Source organism: Microchirus variegatus (genome assembly GCF_963457635.1).
Source record: "Microchirus variegatus genome assembly, chromosome: 20".
In the NCBI taxonomy this organism is placed as follows: Eukaryota; Metazoa; Chordata; class Actinopteri; order Pleuronectiformes; family Soleidae; genus Microchirus; species Microchirus variegatus.
In genome coordinates this window covers 13,741,303-13,756,668 of record NC_139821.1, presented here as the reverse complement: position 1 = coordinate 13,756,668, position 15,366 = coordinate 13,741,303, and the positions used below count along the sequence as shown (strand labels likewise).

At 42.7% G+C, this 15,366-nt stretch overlaps 1 protein-coding gene across 1 annotated transcript in view; it reads right to left on the bottom strand.

Moving 5' to 3' along the window:
- Window positions 1-15,366, bottom strand: part of grm8a (glutamate receptor, metabotropic 8a) — a gene marked incomplete at its 5' end in the record, with an annotated part of 251,993 nt that overhangs the window by 18,211 nt on the left and 218,416 nt on the right. The window contains 4 exons of the mRNA XM_083906612.1: window positions 7,393-7,759; window positions 8,434-8,855; window positions 10,917-11,063; window positions 13,717-13,856. Of these exons, the coding sequence (XP_083762738.1) occupies window positions 7,393-7,759; window positions 8,434-8,855; window positions 10,917-11,063; window positions 13,717-13,856 (1,076 nt within the window). The remainder of the gene's footprint in view (window positions 1-7,392; window positions 7,760-8,433; window positions 8,856-10,916; window positions 11,064-13,716; window positions 13,857-15,366) is intronic.

Sequence of the window (15,366 nt, the reverse complement as noted above, 5' to 3'; positions counted from 1 at the left end):
AAAAGTACTCTAAATGGGTTTGATGCATTACAAGCCTGTGTACAGTAAATGTGAACACAATGAGAGACCTGGTTTATTCCCTTCATGGACTCACAATCTTTTGATTCTTGAAGGATTTGGACATTACTGTGTTTCTCATTTTCCAGCTGTCTGATGGTTGTATAAATCATTCTCCTCGCACGCTGTCTGCTATTAGTTGTCAATGTTGCCCCCAATCGGCACTCCCATGCTACTTCAGCATTTTCGCCACTTTTGATTTCCTCCAACTGCTTTCCTTTCCCCTCATCCTCCATCTTTCTCCTTTCCCGGGGTTGTTCCCACCTGCATCCCTGCCTCTCTCCTCCTCCGTCTCACCCAACCTCTTCAGATTACGATAGATTGATTACTGACGGTTAGTCCCGCTAAGGATCAGGGCGGTCACTGCTTCTCCAGCGGGACCACAGTCGGTGCCATAAATCTGTCTGAGGACGGTGAGCCGTGACACCCCGTGTGTGTGTGTGTGTGTGTGTGTGTGTGTGCGTGTTGGCAGAGATAGATTTCTGTGGCAAGGCAGTTAGATTGTGTGTGTGTTGTAAACTCCTGAGGACCAAACACAATCACAGGGGAAGATAAAAAATGAGGAATGTTACTCAAAGAGAAGCCATTTGCCATTTTTTACCACTTAAACGGGGGTGTGTGTCAAGGTTAATACTCTAGGGTCTTGCTTTGGTCTAAGGTTGGACAGAAGTATAATGCATTTTGTGTGCGGTATTAAGTCTTTTCCAAAATCTGTACCAAAAACTTTGTTGTTTCACTAGTTCTGCTACTACCACAACACCACAAATTAAGGGCGCGTCCACACACCAGGACAGTCTAGAGGACTCGATCGATCATTTGGTTTGGTTCACTGTCACACAAAGCAGACCAAAGCTCCTGGACAACGTGGAATGTTTTAACACTGATCAGGTAGGAAAAAAAGCATGAGGAAGAAGAAAACCCCACTCAGCTGAAAACAGAAATCCATCCCCTTCAGCCGGCTTGGTCACCAACAATGGAGCAACACCAAATTTATGCAGTCTTGGGGGTTTCTGTTTTTACTTTGGTGTTCAAACTTAATTAGTTTCACACAGTGATCTATCCTCGCTTCTTCTCTTTGGTTGGGCGTTTGCATTCACTGTAAGCTAACCGCACTAGGGTTCACTGGCAAGCGGACCCAGACCGAGGTTTTGTGACCCGTTAAAAGTGGACCAAACGGCCTGGACGCCACACAGTTAAACCAGCTGCTCATTTGTGGCGGTATTGCCCGAAAACAAACACTTACCAGGAAAAACTAATCGATTGGCCAGGACTGACAACCTCTCGAGCCATCCTCACTTCCTCTCTTTGGTTCACCAAATAATCCGTTAGCATTTTCCCACTGTCTGCTAACCGCACTAGGGTTCACTTGCGAGCAAGACCCACGTTATCAGGCGGAGAAGATTTCGCTTGTTTGGTCCGCACCAGAGCTCGAAAGAGCTTTCACACCTGCCCAAACGAAGCAGACTATCCCAAGGAAAAGAACTCAAACAGCTCTGGTTTGAAAGTCCACTAAAACTACATGAAGTGACAAAATAAAGTGGCATTATTTATACTGAACCCGTGTGAGTACAAGGTAAGGACACGCGCGGTTGGTATGGTAGCTTGCCATCTTCTGTGGCCTTGATCCAGCCATTTGATCATTTTTGTGGTTACCACGACAACCCTAATTTTAAAGAAAAGACGCGACACAATCGTGTCCTCTCTCCGCCATGAGCGGTTACGTCATTATTCTACATACTGCAGGCAAAACTGAATGAACTAAAGTGCAGTCAAGAAACGGCTCAAGAAACTGATGCACACACACGCCGACACGCGAGCAAACATACCGGACATGCACTTGCTGTGAAAAGAAGGCATGATTGTGCACGAGCAAACACACGTACACAGTGAGTGGTCTTGTGGAAAGCAGCAGGGTGGTTTCTTCTTCCACTGTCGGAGGCGGGAGATAACAAGCTGACCATAGACAGGTGCCAAACAGGAGAGGTGGCTCCTGGGGAGGGGTGTGTGGGGGGGGGGGGTTGATGTATTTGAGATTAACGAAAGAAAGAAAGAAAGAGAAGATTGAAAAACAAAAAATTACGGTCTTTTGCTCATGGCGTCAGGCAAAGGTATGACGAGGCAGGCAGAGAGGGAGGGGAGATAGCCGGAGGGAGGGATGTATCCTGTGGTTCCTTGCTTTACAACGAGGAGAAAGAAAAGCAAAAGTCTAACACACACCATCTTTCCTTTTGTCAGCGGGGTGCGGTTGAAGCTGTCGGAAACCTGCAGCCTCTGCGTGGTAGCGTAACCTTTTTCAAAACAATACTTCCCCTAACTGGCCATATTTGAGGATCGCTCTCTTCCTCGACTCCTCGCACACATCCTTATTCTAGCTGAGTGTCTCCTTGCAACTCACCATTACGGTTTGTATTTATTCCTCTTTTAGTTTCTCCTGGCTAATAAAGACCAGAGGTGTTAACTTTAAGTGAGCAAGCCGAAATACAAGATAAGGGAGAATAAGGGATGAGAATAAGGGATGAGGTTGGGCTAAATCAGGGGTGTTGCTAACAACGGGAAATACATTTAATATTTTAAAGAAATTATAATGATTGAGCTCATCTTAAAATGCAACATGCATAGTGTTTTTACACCAGCAATATTCAATAACGGAAGTGGGTCTGTGGGTAGCCATCGCTTCCGTGCAGCTCTACGACCAGCCGTTACCTTACTAAGGGACTACTTAATTCTTACTTTATTAAAAGACCTTTATCAAGAGGTTATCCTCCTGTAACTGCGCAGTTTTTATGATCAGTGTTTTAATTCTGCAGTAGTTCTGGGCGTAGTAAAGTCTCAAAATTGATAATAGATTCATATTAAAAGCGAATCTGGATATTTAATTTACAGATATAATGATCTGAGGGCTTTTATTTTGAAAAACGGATGTCGCTGTCCTGGCTTTTTTAGTATTTCAATATTCAGATGTCCACTCTTAGTTAAAAATGGAACATTAGCAGGCAACTTTTCAGTAATTGGGACCCTAATCTTAGCTCTGATTCTGTCATCACATTAATCTGTCACTCAAAATGAGTAAAATAATCCATGAGGGCATCGCAGGCCGGATTAAACCGGTTTGTGGGCCGGATCTTGCCCCAGGGCTATAATAAAAGTTGCCCATGAGTGGACTAAATACTACTTCCGAAGGAAGGAAGGGAAAAAGAAGTAGCAGAGAAGATAGTAGTATAATCCCAATTCTTAATTTGCTAATAAATGAAGCGCACAAATTGATCCAAAGGGAGTACAGAGGGATAAGTGGGTGTTACAGATACTGAATGTATTGCTTTTTATTCAACCCTGAAGCTCAGAGGGGATTCTGTATTTCTTCAGGTGGCAGTTTTTTTTTTTTGCATTTTAACCCTCGACTCTGAATCACTGATCTCAGTGCACGATATAAAAAAAAAAGATCTGGCACTTCCCCAAGTGAGTATTAAAAAGTGACGTATGGAGACTGAGGTTGAATTTCTTATACCTACTCAAATGCAAGGAGAGTATGAAAAACACGGTCTCATGAATATGGATGCCTCTTGACTCATTGGCAAAGGGGGGGAAGTGGAAATGGCACATTTAACTCAGAGGCTGATCCTGAAACATCTAAGAAGTTGATAATGATATACCAAGACATGAGTTCCTTCTCCTTTTGACAATCACAAATTTCAAACATAAGGTCAAATGACTGGCTTATTCCAGCACGTTCAACCTCTTTCACTGATTTAACGTCATACATATGGGTCATTCCGGGGTATGTTTCCACCCACAGTAAGTCAGCATGGTTGTAACGCAAAGCGCTATTCCGTGTGTTCCTTTCGTCTATGTGCTTTGAAATGTTTGATTCTTCAAACTGAGAGCATAAATTCAGAGTCCTTGACAGTCAAAAAAAAAAACCACAGGAGTGGATTTGCAATTGTCTTCTATTAGTTCCCACCTTTTTTTTTTGGTGCTGTGATGTCTACAAAAAAAGAAAACGAGTAGGCATGGACAAAATGACGTGTGTTAAAGCTATACTTTACTTTTCACAGCACTTTTCACAGCAAATTTGAACACCTCCCTCAAAGTCCCACTCTCCAGGGGGGGAGTGCTAAGGTTGTCTGCTCTACTCTGACTGTAGGCTGGGACTACGGAAGTTACTGTGCTTTGGGAGGTGATCCCGGCGACGCACGCTGCTTGTTGAGCTCAGTAACTGCAGAGTGATAAGTGCTTTCACGCGAGAGTCTCCAAACACCACAAAAAGTCGGCAGATTTAGCGACAAACCCTCGCCACGTTGGCAACACTTGTGCGCGACTCGTAAGCTGTGACAGCGAGAGCCATGAGCTTATTAGGAGCAATTTAAGATCACAAAAGAAAAGTGTAAAAATGCAAGAAAGGTAAGTATAGCTTTAAGTAGTGCAGGCCAGAGAGTAAGCGCTTTAGGTATGGCTCTATGAATACTTATATAGTAGCAGAACAACCGCCAGCAATGCAATTTATAGAAGACCGCTTCCACCTGCGAACTACCTGCTGCTTCATTGACAACCTGCTATCAGCGAAATCCCCATGACAACTGCTCAAACGTCATCAGCTTATAAAACATCTCGAAATGCAATTTAGCAATCTTGGGGAGGTGGGGGGGGGGAGTAAGCCCAGGAACCATTCAAATACTCTCATACTCAATCCAAGGCCTCACACAAGCCACTGTTTTGACGTTACCTTCATTGCAACGTTAATGGCGTAAAAAAAAAAAAAAGAACAGTGCGTGCTTCTCAAGTGGCACCCCACCCTGAAAGCAAACCTATGCCCTTGGTAGAGCTCTCCTCATTAAAGCCCCATCAGCGAGTAACATCATTACCTGTTTATTCCACTCGCTACTCTCTCCTCCCTGTCTTCTGCTCTCTTCTGCAAGCCAGCCAGCTGCCACACACTCCAGAGGATATTCCAATTAGAAACAACATACGCCAAAACACAAATGTGCACTGGTGGAGATTCCAATTAAAAACAACACACAGGACAAACACACACACACACACACACACACACACACACACACACACACACACACACACACCGGGCGCGCAAGCAACACATACATTTGCCGGTGGACACTCTAATTAGGCGACCAAGCGTAGCACGGACACCGGGAAGACGGGACGCTTCAGTGCGTCAGATTACATGCCCTGCACTCGCAAGATGCGCGGACACGCCTCGAAAAGGTGTCATTGCGCGTCACCATCAAATTGTCATAAGTGCAGTGCGATATATGCAAGGTCATGGGGTCACATGACACATGCTGTTTTTCTATCAGGCACGTAAAGGTTAGAGAAGCTGCCAGCACTCATAGAGTCTGACACCTGACGCTAGACCGTTGTGAATAATTACTGAACTCTCCATATCCTGTTTCATAAACTGTGAAATGGAAAAAGGTCAACACAGAAATAAATGAATACTCTCTCTCTCTCTCACTCTCTCTCAATTAAAACCACCAGTTCCCCAACAACCGCTCCAAAACTCACTGGTTTATTTTCAGTAAAATGAATGAGATGCACTCTGCGGCGGACCCAACAAGCGTATGATTTCCCTGATGTGTGATTAGTCCGAATCCCTTTCATGTCAGAGATATTCTATTTAAACCTGACCGAGGCAGTCACTCACCTTGAGAGGAAACGAGGCTGAGAGTGAGAACATAACATTTCCTGCCTGATACTCTCCATTTTTAATGGAAGCGTTTCTCACCTGAAACACATACACAACCGCCAAATTCAAATTCAAATTCAAATTGATTAATAGCCTACGCGTCAGGATTATGAGTCCTATCGCTTGTAAGTGCATACTGTATCACATTTGTATCCCGAGTGCTATCTCTCTGTTTACAGCCTACCTGTAATGTGAACATTTACAGTCTACAGATGTACCCGTGTTCAGCATTGTGAGATACATAGTGGGAAATCTATGCTCAAACGCCTGACTTGAATTTCAACGACAACAGGATGAGTTTTACTTTGAAAAGGAGGACAGCGTCAGTCCAATGAATGCACTGGTTTACTGTTTGGATGGCTTTGTGAAGAAGAGTTTGCATATGTGCCCATGCCTCTGAAAACCCTCTTGTTTGATCTTTTATTAAATTTCACAAGCATGATGATTTAACGTAAAATACACATAGAACTATGTGGTTTCAAAGTCAGGCCTATCAAGCGCCAACCAGGTCATTCTTAAATACAGGCCAACATGGATGACTTCCATCCTGTGTAAACATCACAACAACAAAACCCACCTGAGAATCTCCTTAGAAACTCAGACATTCACACATTTGCCATGAGGAATTGCTCTTGGAATGCTGCCTTGATGAACAGTAAAGTCTGCCCAAACATCCAACCACATGCTGCTGTGCAGCAAAACTTACATCTCACTCACCTACGGTTATCAATAATTGACTAAAGGTTGGGGAATAAACTCTGAGTATCCACTCGATCAACCAAAAGGAAAAAAAATAACAAAAAACCTCTTGTACTCACAGGATGTTTTAGACATGAAATAGCACCATTTATGAAACACATCCATCTCTCAATAACCACGGATGCATTTTTAATGTGTGGAAAGTTTTCCGGGGAGTATGAGAAACCACAGTTTTTGTCATAGTAATGCATAATTTAGAAATCCAAAACTGAAAAAGGCTGTAAAATAGGCTCAGGAGACTTGAGTTATAGTCACAAAAAATTCAGAAATCCATCAAATAAAATATTGTACACCTTGAGTACCTTTTGACACCAATATCAGTCCAATACAGTTGTTTTACATCGTGTAAGCGACTAAGTGGTGATGGCACATTGGTGATTTCAAAAACAGTGCTTTGTGTAAGCAGTATTCATTTCCTACAATATAATAAGATTTGAAACATCCCACAACATGATAACATGTTGTCAGTGTATCGTTATTTGAGACAAGCTTTTTTTATTTATTTTTTTAAATGAAAAAATATGGATTTAATTTTCCATTTTGCTTTCCCTCTCTCACGTACACACGATAAAGCACTCGTCATGCCTTAGAGGAAATTGCTTTAAAAACTCAACCAGGTCATGTTCAGGGTAATGCAACAGACAGCTTAACAAACTAGTCGACACACACACACAACCAAACACACACAGATCTACTCACACAGATCTACACAGGGTCTTATTCTATTTGCAGACTCGGAAACATAAACGGTTGGGATGCAGACATTGAACTATACTCACACTATCTGTAGACTGCAGTTCACAAAGAAAATGTTAAAAAAATAAATAAATATTCAGGTCAACAAAGATTCCGATCTTCCCCTTCACGTTACTCACCCTCTCTGCAGACTGTGACGTGCCAAAGAAGATGGGTATGAACGCCAGCCAGATGATACACGTGGTGTACATGGTGAATCCGATGGGCTTGGCCTCGTTGAAGGTCTCGGGCACCCCTCGCGTCTTGATGGCGTAAACCGTGCACGTCACCATCAGCAGGATGGAGTAGCCCAGGGAGCAGATGAGGGACAGATCCGAGATGTCGCACTTGAGGACGCCGCGTGCCGACATGGGGTCCTGGGTGCGCTGCTCGCCGTAGTCCACGACAGTGTGGGGGGGATCCACGGCGAACCAGACGAAGACTCCTAGTAGCTGAACTGAGATCAAGGAGAAGGTGATGGCGAGCTGCGAGGCAGGGGAGATGAACCTGCGAAGGAGATTACGGATATGAGGAGTCGGCGCAGCAAGGGGGGAATACTGCTGCCTCATTTCAAGCGGGGTAACCTATGCTGTATAAGCCGATACGGACAACCAGAGTTCAGTGAGCAATGTAAAGAGGAAATGTGATCATGTTTAAGAGATAAAAACAAGTGGAGGGTTATATCCCACAAGAAAAGCACAATGGATACTTGAACGTGGAAAGAAACCTCAAAATATTGCGTGTGTTAAGTCAAAGTGTGTTGATGCATTTTGTATTTACCTCGAATGCACACCCGTGTTTTTCCCAGTCATAAATTAAAAGTGGGACAATGGCATACAAATGAAAATAACAGGGACACAAACATGAACACCGCAAAATTCTGCATTAACATTTTAGCCACTTAGTTGACACTCACTCGCAGAGTCACTCACTCCGAGTGCAAACAATACAGTAGGTGAATGTGAGTTCAAGACTCTCATACATAATGCATGAAGGAGAAAATGATGAATAATGAGCACAAGCAGCTTAGTAAGAGGTTTAGGAAATGCACAAACAAAACAATCGCACGGTGACCTTTTGCATGGCACTACACCCATCAAAGTCTGTGTCCTGACCTCACATCCACACAGAGGGGGAAACATTATGTTAAATGTTGAACAATTTTTTTTTTTCTTTCTCACCTGGGTGCTGTCACAGACTTCTTCCCTTGTTCAAATATGCGGTGTATCCTGTTGGTCTTGGTGAGCAGGGCGGCGTAGCTGAAACACATCCCCAAGCCTAGGAAAATCCTCCTGAACGAGCACACTCCCACATCCGGCGTGGCGATCATCAAGAACGTGATGGCGTAGCACAGGAAGATGCCCGTCAGCAGCACGTAGCTCATCTCGCGGCCCGACGCTCGCACGATGGGCGTGTCGTTGTAGCGGACGAAGGTGACGATGACGAACGAGGTGGCGATGATCCCCATCATGGAAATGAAGACGGGGAAGACGGCCCAGGGGGAGTGCCACTCCAACTTGATGATCGGGATGGGTACGCAGCCGGTGCGGTTGGCGTCGGGCCGCATCTCGTACGGACACAACTCGCAGGTGAACTCTGAAGCCTGGACGAGACACAGATTGATCATGTACAGATTGAAAAACCGAAACACCTACATTTATCAAGCTAATGTTAGCTCTCTCAACAAGTACATCCATCCATCCATTAACTACCACTTTATCCTAGGGTCCTGGGGGGTGCTGTGCCTAACTCAGCTGACATTGGGCGATAGGCGGGGTACAACCTGGACAGTTCGCCAGTCCATCGCAGGGCCACATATAGAGACAAACAACCATTCACTCACACTCTCACACCTACAGTCATTTAGAGTGACCAATTCACCTAATCCCCATATCGCATGGTTTTTGGACTGGGGGAGGAAGCCGGAGAACCCAGAGAAAACCCACGCACACACGGGGAGAACATGCAAACTCCTTGCAGAAAGGCCCTTGTTCCGAAGTTGGAGTGTCATTGCAGATGTTTTTAAGTTTTTTGACATTGTTACCATATATGGTTCCTTGTCCGTCTAATCACGTGATTTTCCGACCTCTCTGGGCCACATGGCGATGCCATTTTGGATACACCATGAAGGTTCTTTCCTATTTCATCCCCTGCCCCTTCTGCTTAGGTGAAGTGTAAATGGTGGGAGATTTTTCCCAAATCAACCTAATCCAAGGACACTAATGTTCCGGTCATAAAGCTAACACTACCAATTGTAACTTAGCTCCAAAGGGGAAACATAAGGAGAAATGGGATTGGGCCTAAGTATGAGTATGAATCTGATGGAAATGCAGCAGCCAATAGGGTTGTCAGTTTTCTTCGTATAGTGCATTTTGGCAGACGTATGAATCATTATGTTACTAATAAAACTACTAATAAAAGAAAAGTGTAAAATATGTGGATTTTGCCACTTTGATGAGTCATTACTTCCACAGAGAAGAAGGAGCCAGGTATCTATGAAAGTAATCAAGTCAGATATAGCTGAGGGTCAGCTTCATGCAAATGTAGAGCAAACTCTTTTCAATTACACATTTGACTTAGGTTTCATATATATATATGTAGTATATATATATATATACATACATATACTGTATAGATAAATATACAATAAAGCTTTCATCCAAAAATACCTCAATAACTGGTTTATTTACCAGAAGCTGACCTGCTGTGTGTTACCTACCTCTGTGAAATGTCTCATTAAGAAGACAGAATACACACATTTGAACACATCTCAGTAGACACGCTCTGTCTTTGCCTTGCTTGCGTTTGTCATGTTATGATTCTATTTTCCATGCCGCTAAGCCCCCCTAAACTACAGTAAAATGTGCCAACAGATTATTGATTTTGGAGCGAATGCATGTATCTGCAAAATGAGTATCGATCGCTCACTCTGACAACAATTGCCTGCCGCTGCTGTGGCTGATATTTTCATTTTTTTTTCTCATTAGTTCCTGAATGAAGACATTCTTTCTTTTTTTCTTTGCGCGTGCACCGATTTGCCGATGGACATTTTCCTCTCAGTAAGGATGATGTAACGGCAAATCACCCCCCCTATGGTTATTTATTAACATGGCGGATGTATAGAATGTGTGATCAAAAACTTTTCCCAAGGCTGAATTTCATGCTCAGTACTTTCATGGCTGTTTTATGTGAACTTAAAATGGCCCTTATACAGTAAGATACAGTGAAATTAGTTGAAACAAAGTCCTGATCTGTGCACGGGGGAACATGACGCTATAGAGCGAGAGAAAACTCTAAAATCATACAAAGAAAAGAATGATGACACCATATAAGACATTTATATATATATATATTATATATATCTGACTCGGGAGAATGCAGTAATGTAAAGCAACAGAAACAATAAAGTGAATTGATTGTGGTGGGTTTTTTTTACTGTGTGCAACCTGTGAACCGTGTAATGCAAGTGTAGACACTGAGGGATTTAGCACACAATCTCCACAGTAAAACTGGGATGAGATCAGTAAAATAAAACAGAAGCTTGAAACAGATATTCCATATCTTTCCATATAATTCTGTGAATTTAATGTTAACTTTATTGCACCAGTCACACTCTTCTGGATGACTTATTTTTTTTTTACTGTTTCGGATTAAAAGTGTTTACCTGATAGTGGTATCCCTCGCAGCGCTCGCAGTGCCAGCAACAAGGCACGCCTTTCACCACCTTCTTCCTTTCACCTGTGTGACACGGGATGCTGCACACGGACGCGGGGAGAGACGGGTCACCTCTCCTCCAACGCATGGCCTCCACCTAGACAGTTGGACAGTGTTTGAAATATTTAACAGGCGAATCACCCGGTATCATGCGTGTGACATACATTATCGCTACACCTTTCACTTTGGGGATTGTTATGCAGCCATCTGCGTCTTAACAGTCCTTTAACACTCACATATTTTTCTTTCCTGTACCTGCAGAAAAGCATATCTTCAGGGCAACCTGGAGACCAATTAGCAGGAGCAGATCCTCAGATAACTTTCCTGAGCACTGCCGGGCATAAAAAAACTAACACAGAGGAGTGTTGAAGCGGCAATCAGACTGTAATCAGATCTGGCACAAAAGGGCCATTCCTTTCTGTGTGTCTATGATCGCTTTTATCTTCCACATGGCAATAAACTGCATTCCCAAGCTTTACGTATGTCTGGTATTTGTCAGCGAGTGTGTGTGTGTGTGTGTGTTTTAATTTGCCGTTATGTGCGCGAGTGTTTGTAATAAACTCAGTCATTACGCCGGGTCCCCGTGGTTCAGCCGTTGCTGAAGGTGCCGAGTAAAATGATGCAATACAGTTTTAAGGCGCACAATGTAGCAGTCAACAGAAACTAGTTAGGAGGGGGGGAAAAACTAATCACGGATGGAGCAGACGGACTTGATTTGATCACTGACACACAGAGAAACAAACACAATATCAGGTTACTTTGCTGCAAATATATATGCCTGTCAGGAGAAAAGCACTAATGGCAAAAAAAAAAAAGTGTCAGTGAGTATGCGTGTCTGTGTCTCCGTATCAGCATTGTTTTAAAAAAAAAAAAAACTTTCCTGGGTGCATTTTCCCTTATCTGTCGAGTATTTTTGTTCATTACATATTCATAGCCTTGCAAAAAAGAGAAAAAATCTGCACACAAACACTCACCGAGTTCACACCGAATTTCCGTAACAATACCCATGAATTATGCACAGGCTCGGTCATGAACCTCTCCATCTCCATTAATTACTTAGGTGCAACAATAACAACCATAACAGTATTCTGCCTTTAATTATATGCGTTAATTCAACTATGAGTCCAATACAGTATGTCAACCTTGCAAGTCGTGTTCTCTGTGTATCCATGGACACCAAATGCATCGATGGGGAAAAGACCACAGTTACCTGCCACAGTGCCATTAAACCATAAAGGATTTTTTTTTTTTGCATGCTTTAACTATGTGCTGTCCTTCAGCCATGAAACATTTTCTGTCAAATGGTCTTTTCTGATACAGACGCAGGTGGATTTTTGAAATCCGACTGATCCAACAATTTGTGCGCATGTTTTTTTTTTGTGTGTGTGTGTATCTGGTATTCCTTATGTTGTGGGGACCTTCATCTGTTTACAGTCCCTATAACAAAAATGACTACATTTTAAGGTGAAGTTTAAAGTTAGGCTGAGGTCAGGGTTAGTAAGAGTAGTATGGTTTAGGTCAAAGACAATGGTACACTTTTGCACAAAGAGCCTTGGGTGCGCATTGACAGCACATGCACAAACTGAACTCCTTCCCCACCGGTAGGTGGAGTATTAAGCCCCACACACCAAGCATAAAAAAACATTTCGACAACAGAAGAAGTAGTCACCAGGGACAGTCAGCTGAGCCTCGATCTGGCTGTGAGTTGCTCGAACCAGACGTGTCCAAGGGAGCAGTAGCATCTTTCTCTTCTTGTGTGGTAGGAATGCGTTCTATTCCCTGCGTCCAGACTTACCACATGAAGTGGGATATAGCAGTAACCTGCCGCGCGAGTATACCAGGGTCCGCAATGTACAATCCGGCATGTGCGCGGAAGTATACCAGGGTCTTAAGTCTCCAGGAAATGAATGGAAATCAATGTAATGTCCTCTGAAGTCATGGAAACCAGTTGACTGGAAAGCCATGAATGAGACAATGATATTTGTCTCACCTGTGCACTCCAGTATGTACAGGTTTCATATACTGTATATGTGGTGTTTGGCCTTGAGTTGGTACGTATACCGTACGTGTGTGTCTGTCCTTGGAAGCGAAAAGACGCACACACACAAAAAAGACAATAGCTTACTTTCAATACTGAACTGAGTCCAGTAAATGGGGATTTAAAATTCATGGCAGCCACTTTGTGCAGGTATGTGGCCTTTAACCCTCTTATGACCATCGTGATAATCAGGCTGCCTGGATTTATATTGATTTTATGGCTGTGGTATTGAACGAGTGAGAGCTTCTGCCCCTTTTTGCAAGATAACTTTCACTTTCGATTTATGGCAGTTATTCAACCGTTTAGGAATTACGGTACTGAGAAGCTGAGGTGACGTGTTGGTGAATATTTTCTTTGATTGGACGGGCGTTCCGCAAAAGCTGTATTTCTCTACTTTCCGGTATAAATATTTACGTATATGTATATATACCTCAGGAAAAATAACAAATGGAAAGTTGTTTCATATAACTTGTACTTATATATCTCCATATTTTGGTTTGCTTTTCTTGATTTGTATATTATGAGTGCAAAGGCAGTGCTTGTTTATACATGTTTGTTTTGTGTGTGTGTGTGTGTGTGTGTGTGTGTGTGTGTGTGTGTGTGTGTGTGTGTGTGTGTGTGTGTGTGTGTGTGTGTGTGTGTGTGTGTGTGTGTGTGTGTGTGTGTGTGTGTGTGTGTGTGTGTGTGTGTGTGTGTGTGTGTGAAATCTTACTTTGAGGTGAAGTTTATTGGTCCAGGAGCCGATGACTCTGTACTCTGCCGTAGATCTGTTGGTAATCTGGTACTGGAAGATGTCATATCTTCCTGGAGCATCTCCGTTCTCATTGAAAACCACTGGCGTACCGGCACTTCCTGGAAGACATAAGGCAGATGTTGGAGATAATGGTCAACTTGGTCATTTAATGCGGTACTATTATATTCAGATTTGAGCTGATTATCTCTGTTTTTATTGTTCAGTGCTGGCTCTGAAAAGTAAATAAGGACAAAAGTTATGTGAGATATTTTGTGGCCAAATCTTTGGGAGGTTGTATCCTCAGGAGCACATCTCTGTGCCAAATAAACAAAGTCAGAATTATTATCGTCTCTTGAAATGTTAATGTGTTGCCAGAATGAGGTTACGATGTCCTCAGCAAACACTGCTAATCTTCCAATTAGATTGTTGGAAAAACACACTTAAAAACAAATAAATAGATGAAATACCATATAGAAACACCCTAATAGTTTTTATCTACACGTTAAAAGACAATATTTGCATAATCTTCATTATATTGTGGTGCAAATGGCACAATGTGTATGAACAATGTGTGTGGCGGTGTGAGCCAGCAAAAATGCAGCGTGATTTAAATATGCAAATGCATGAATAAGTTCATGTGTCCTCTAAGCTTTAGTTTTCTCAGCACCAATAAGACCTCACGCAGATGTTTTTCTTCATATTCCCCCCTCTCTCTCTCTCTTTCCTCACTTTCTTTCTTTTCTGCAGCAATACAATCAAATCAGAGCTGCCGAATCTGGTGTAGCATAAAAGAAATCCAATTAAAGTGAACACACGTGAAGAAAGAACAACATTATGGGAATTCTTCCGCGAGTCACTGGTACGGCGGGGTGGCGACACTGAGGATACACAAAAAACAGATATTCATCGAAAACAAGAGAGGAAAGCAAACGAAAGAGAATGAACACTTCATTCACGTGCAAACAAAGGAGAGGGAAAATATTAACAGGGACGCAAATTATGAGATAGAATCGAATTTGAAATGGAGGCAAGGAAAAAGAGACTAAAGAAAAGTGATTAAGACTAAGAGGAAATAAAATGAAAATTAAAGCGAGAAACAGATTATGTGACGGTGGAAACATTAAATAATGAGCTGAATAAAGAATTAGTCGATCATTGAAAGAATAAAGCAGTATATGCCCGAATGTAATTCATTTCCGACTCAAAAACATGGTCCTTGATGCGACTACTGACTCAAAACGATATTCTTTTACTTTGCCTTGCCTCTAATTTCGCCTTGAACTGAACAAAATATGTTCAGCCCAAAAAAAACGCTGCAATGAAGTATTTGGGTGCTTTGTGATGTTTTCCGCAGCAGGAGAGGTTTAATTAGCGCGATTCAACTTCTTTAAATCCCCATTAACTGGAATACAAAATATCCAACGCTTTATAAACATTTCTTTATGTTTTGTGTCAATGTGGGAAACACACACACACACACACACACACACACACACACACACACACACACACACACACACACACACACACACACACACACACACACACACACACACACACACACACACACACACCTAATTAGAATGCTTGCTGTGCAGTAAACACACACACTTATGTCATTGAGGTCTT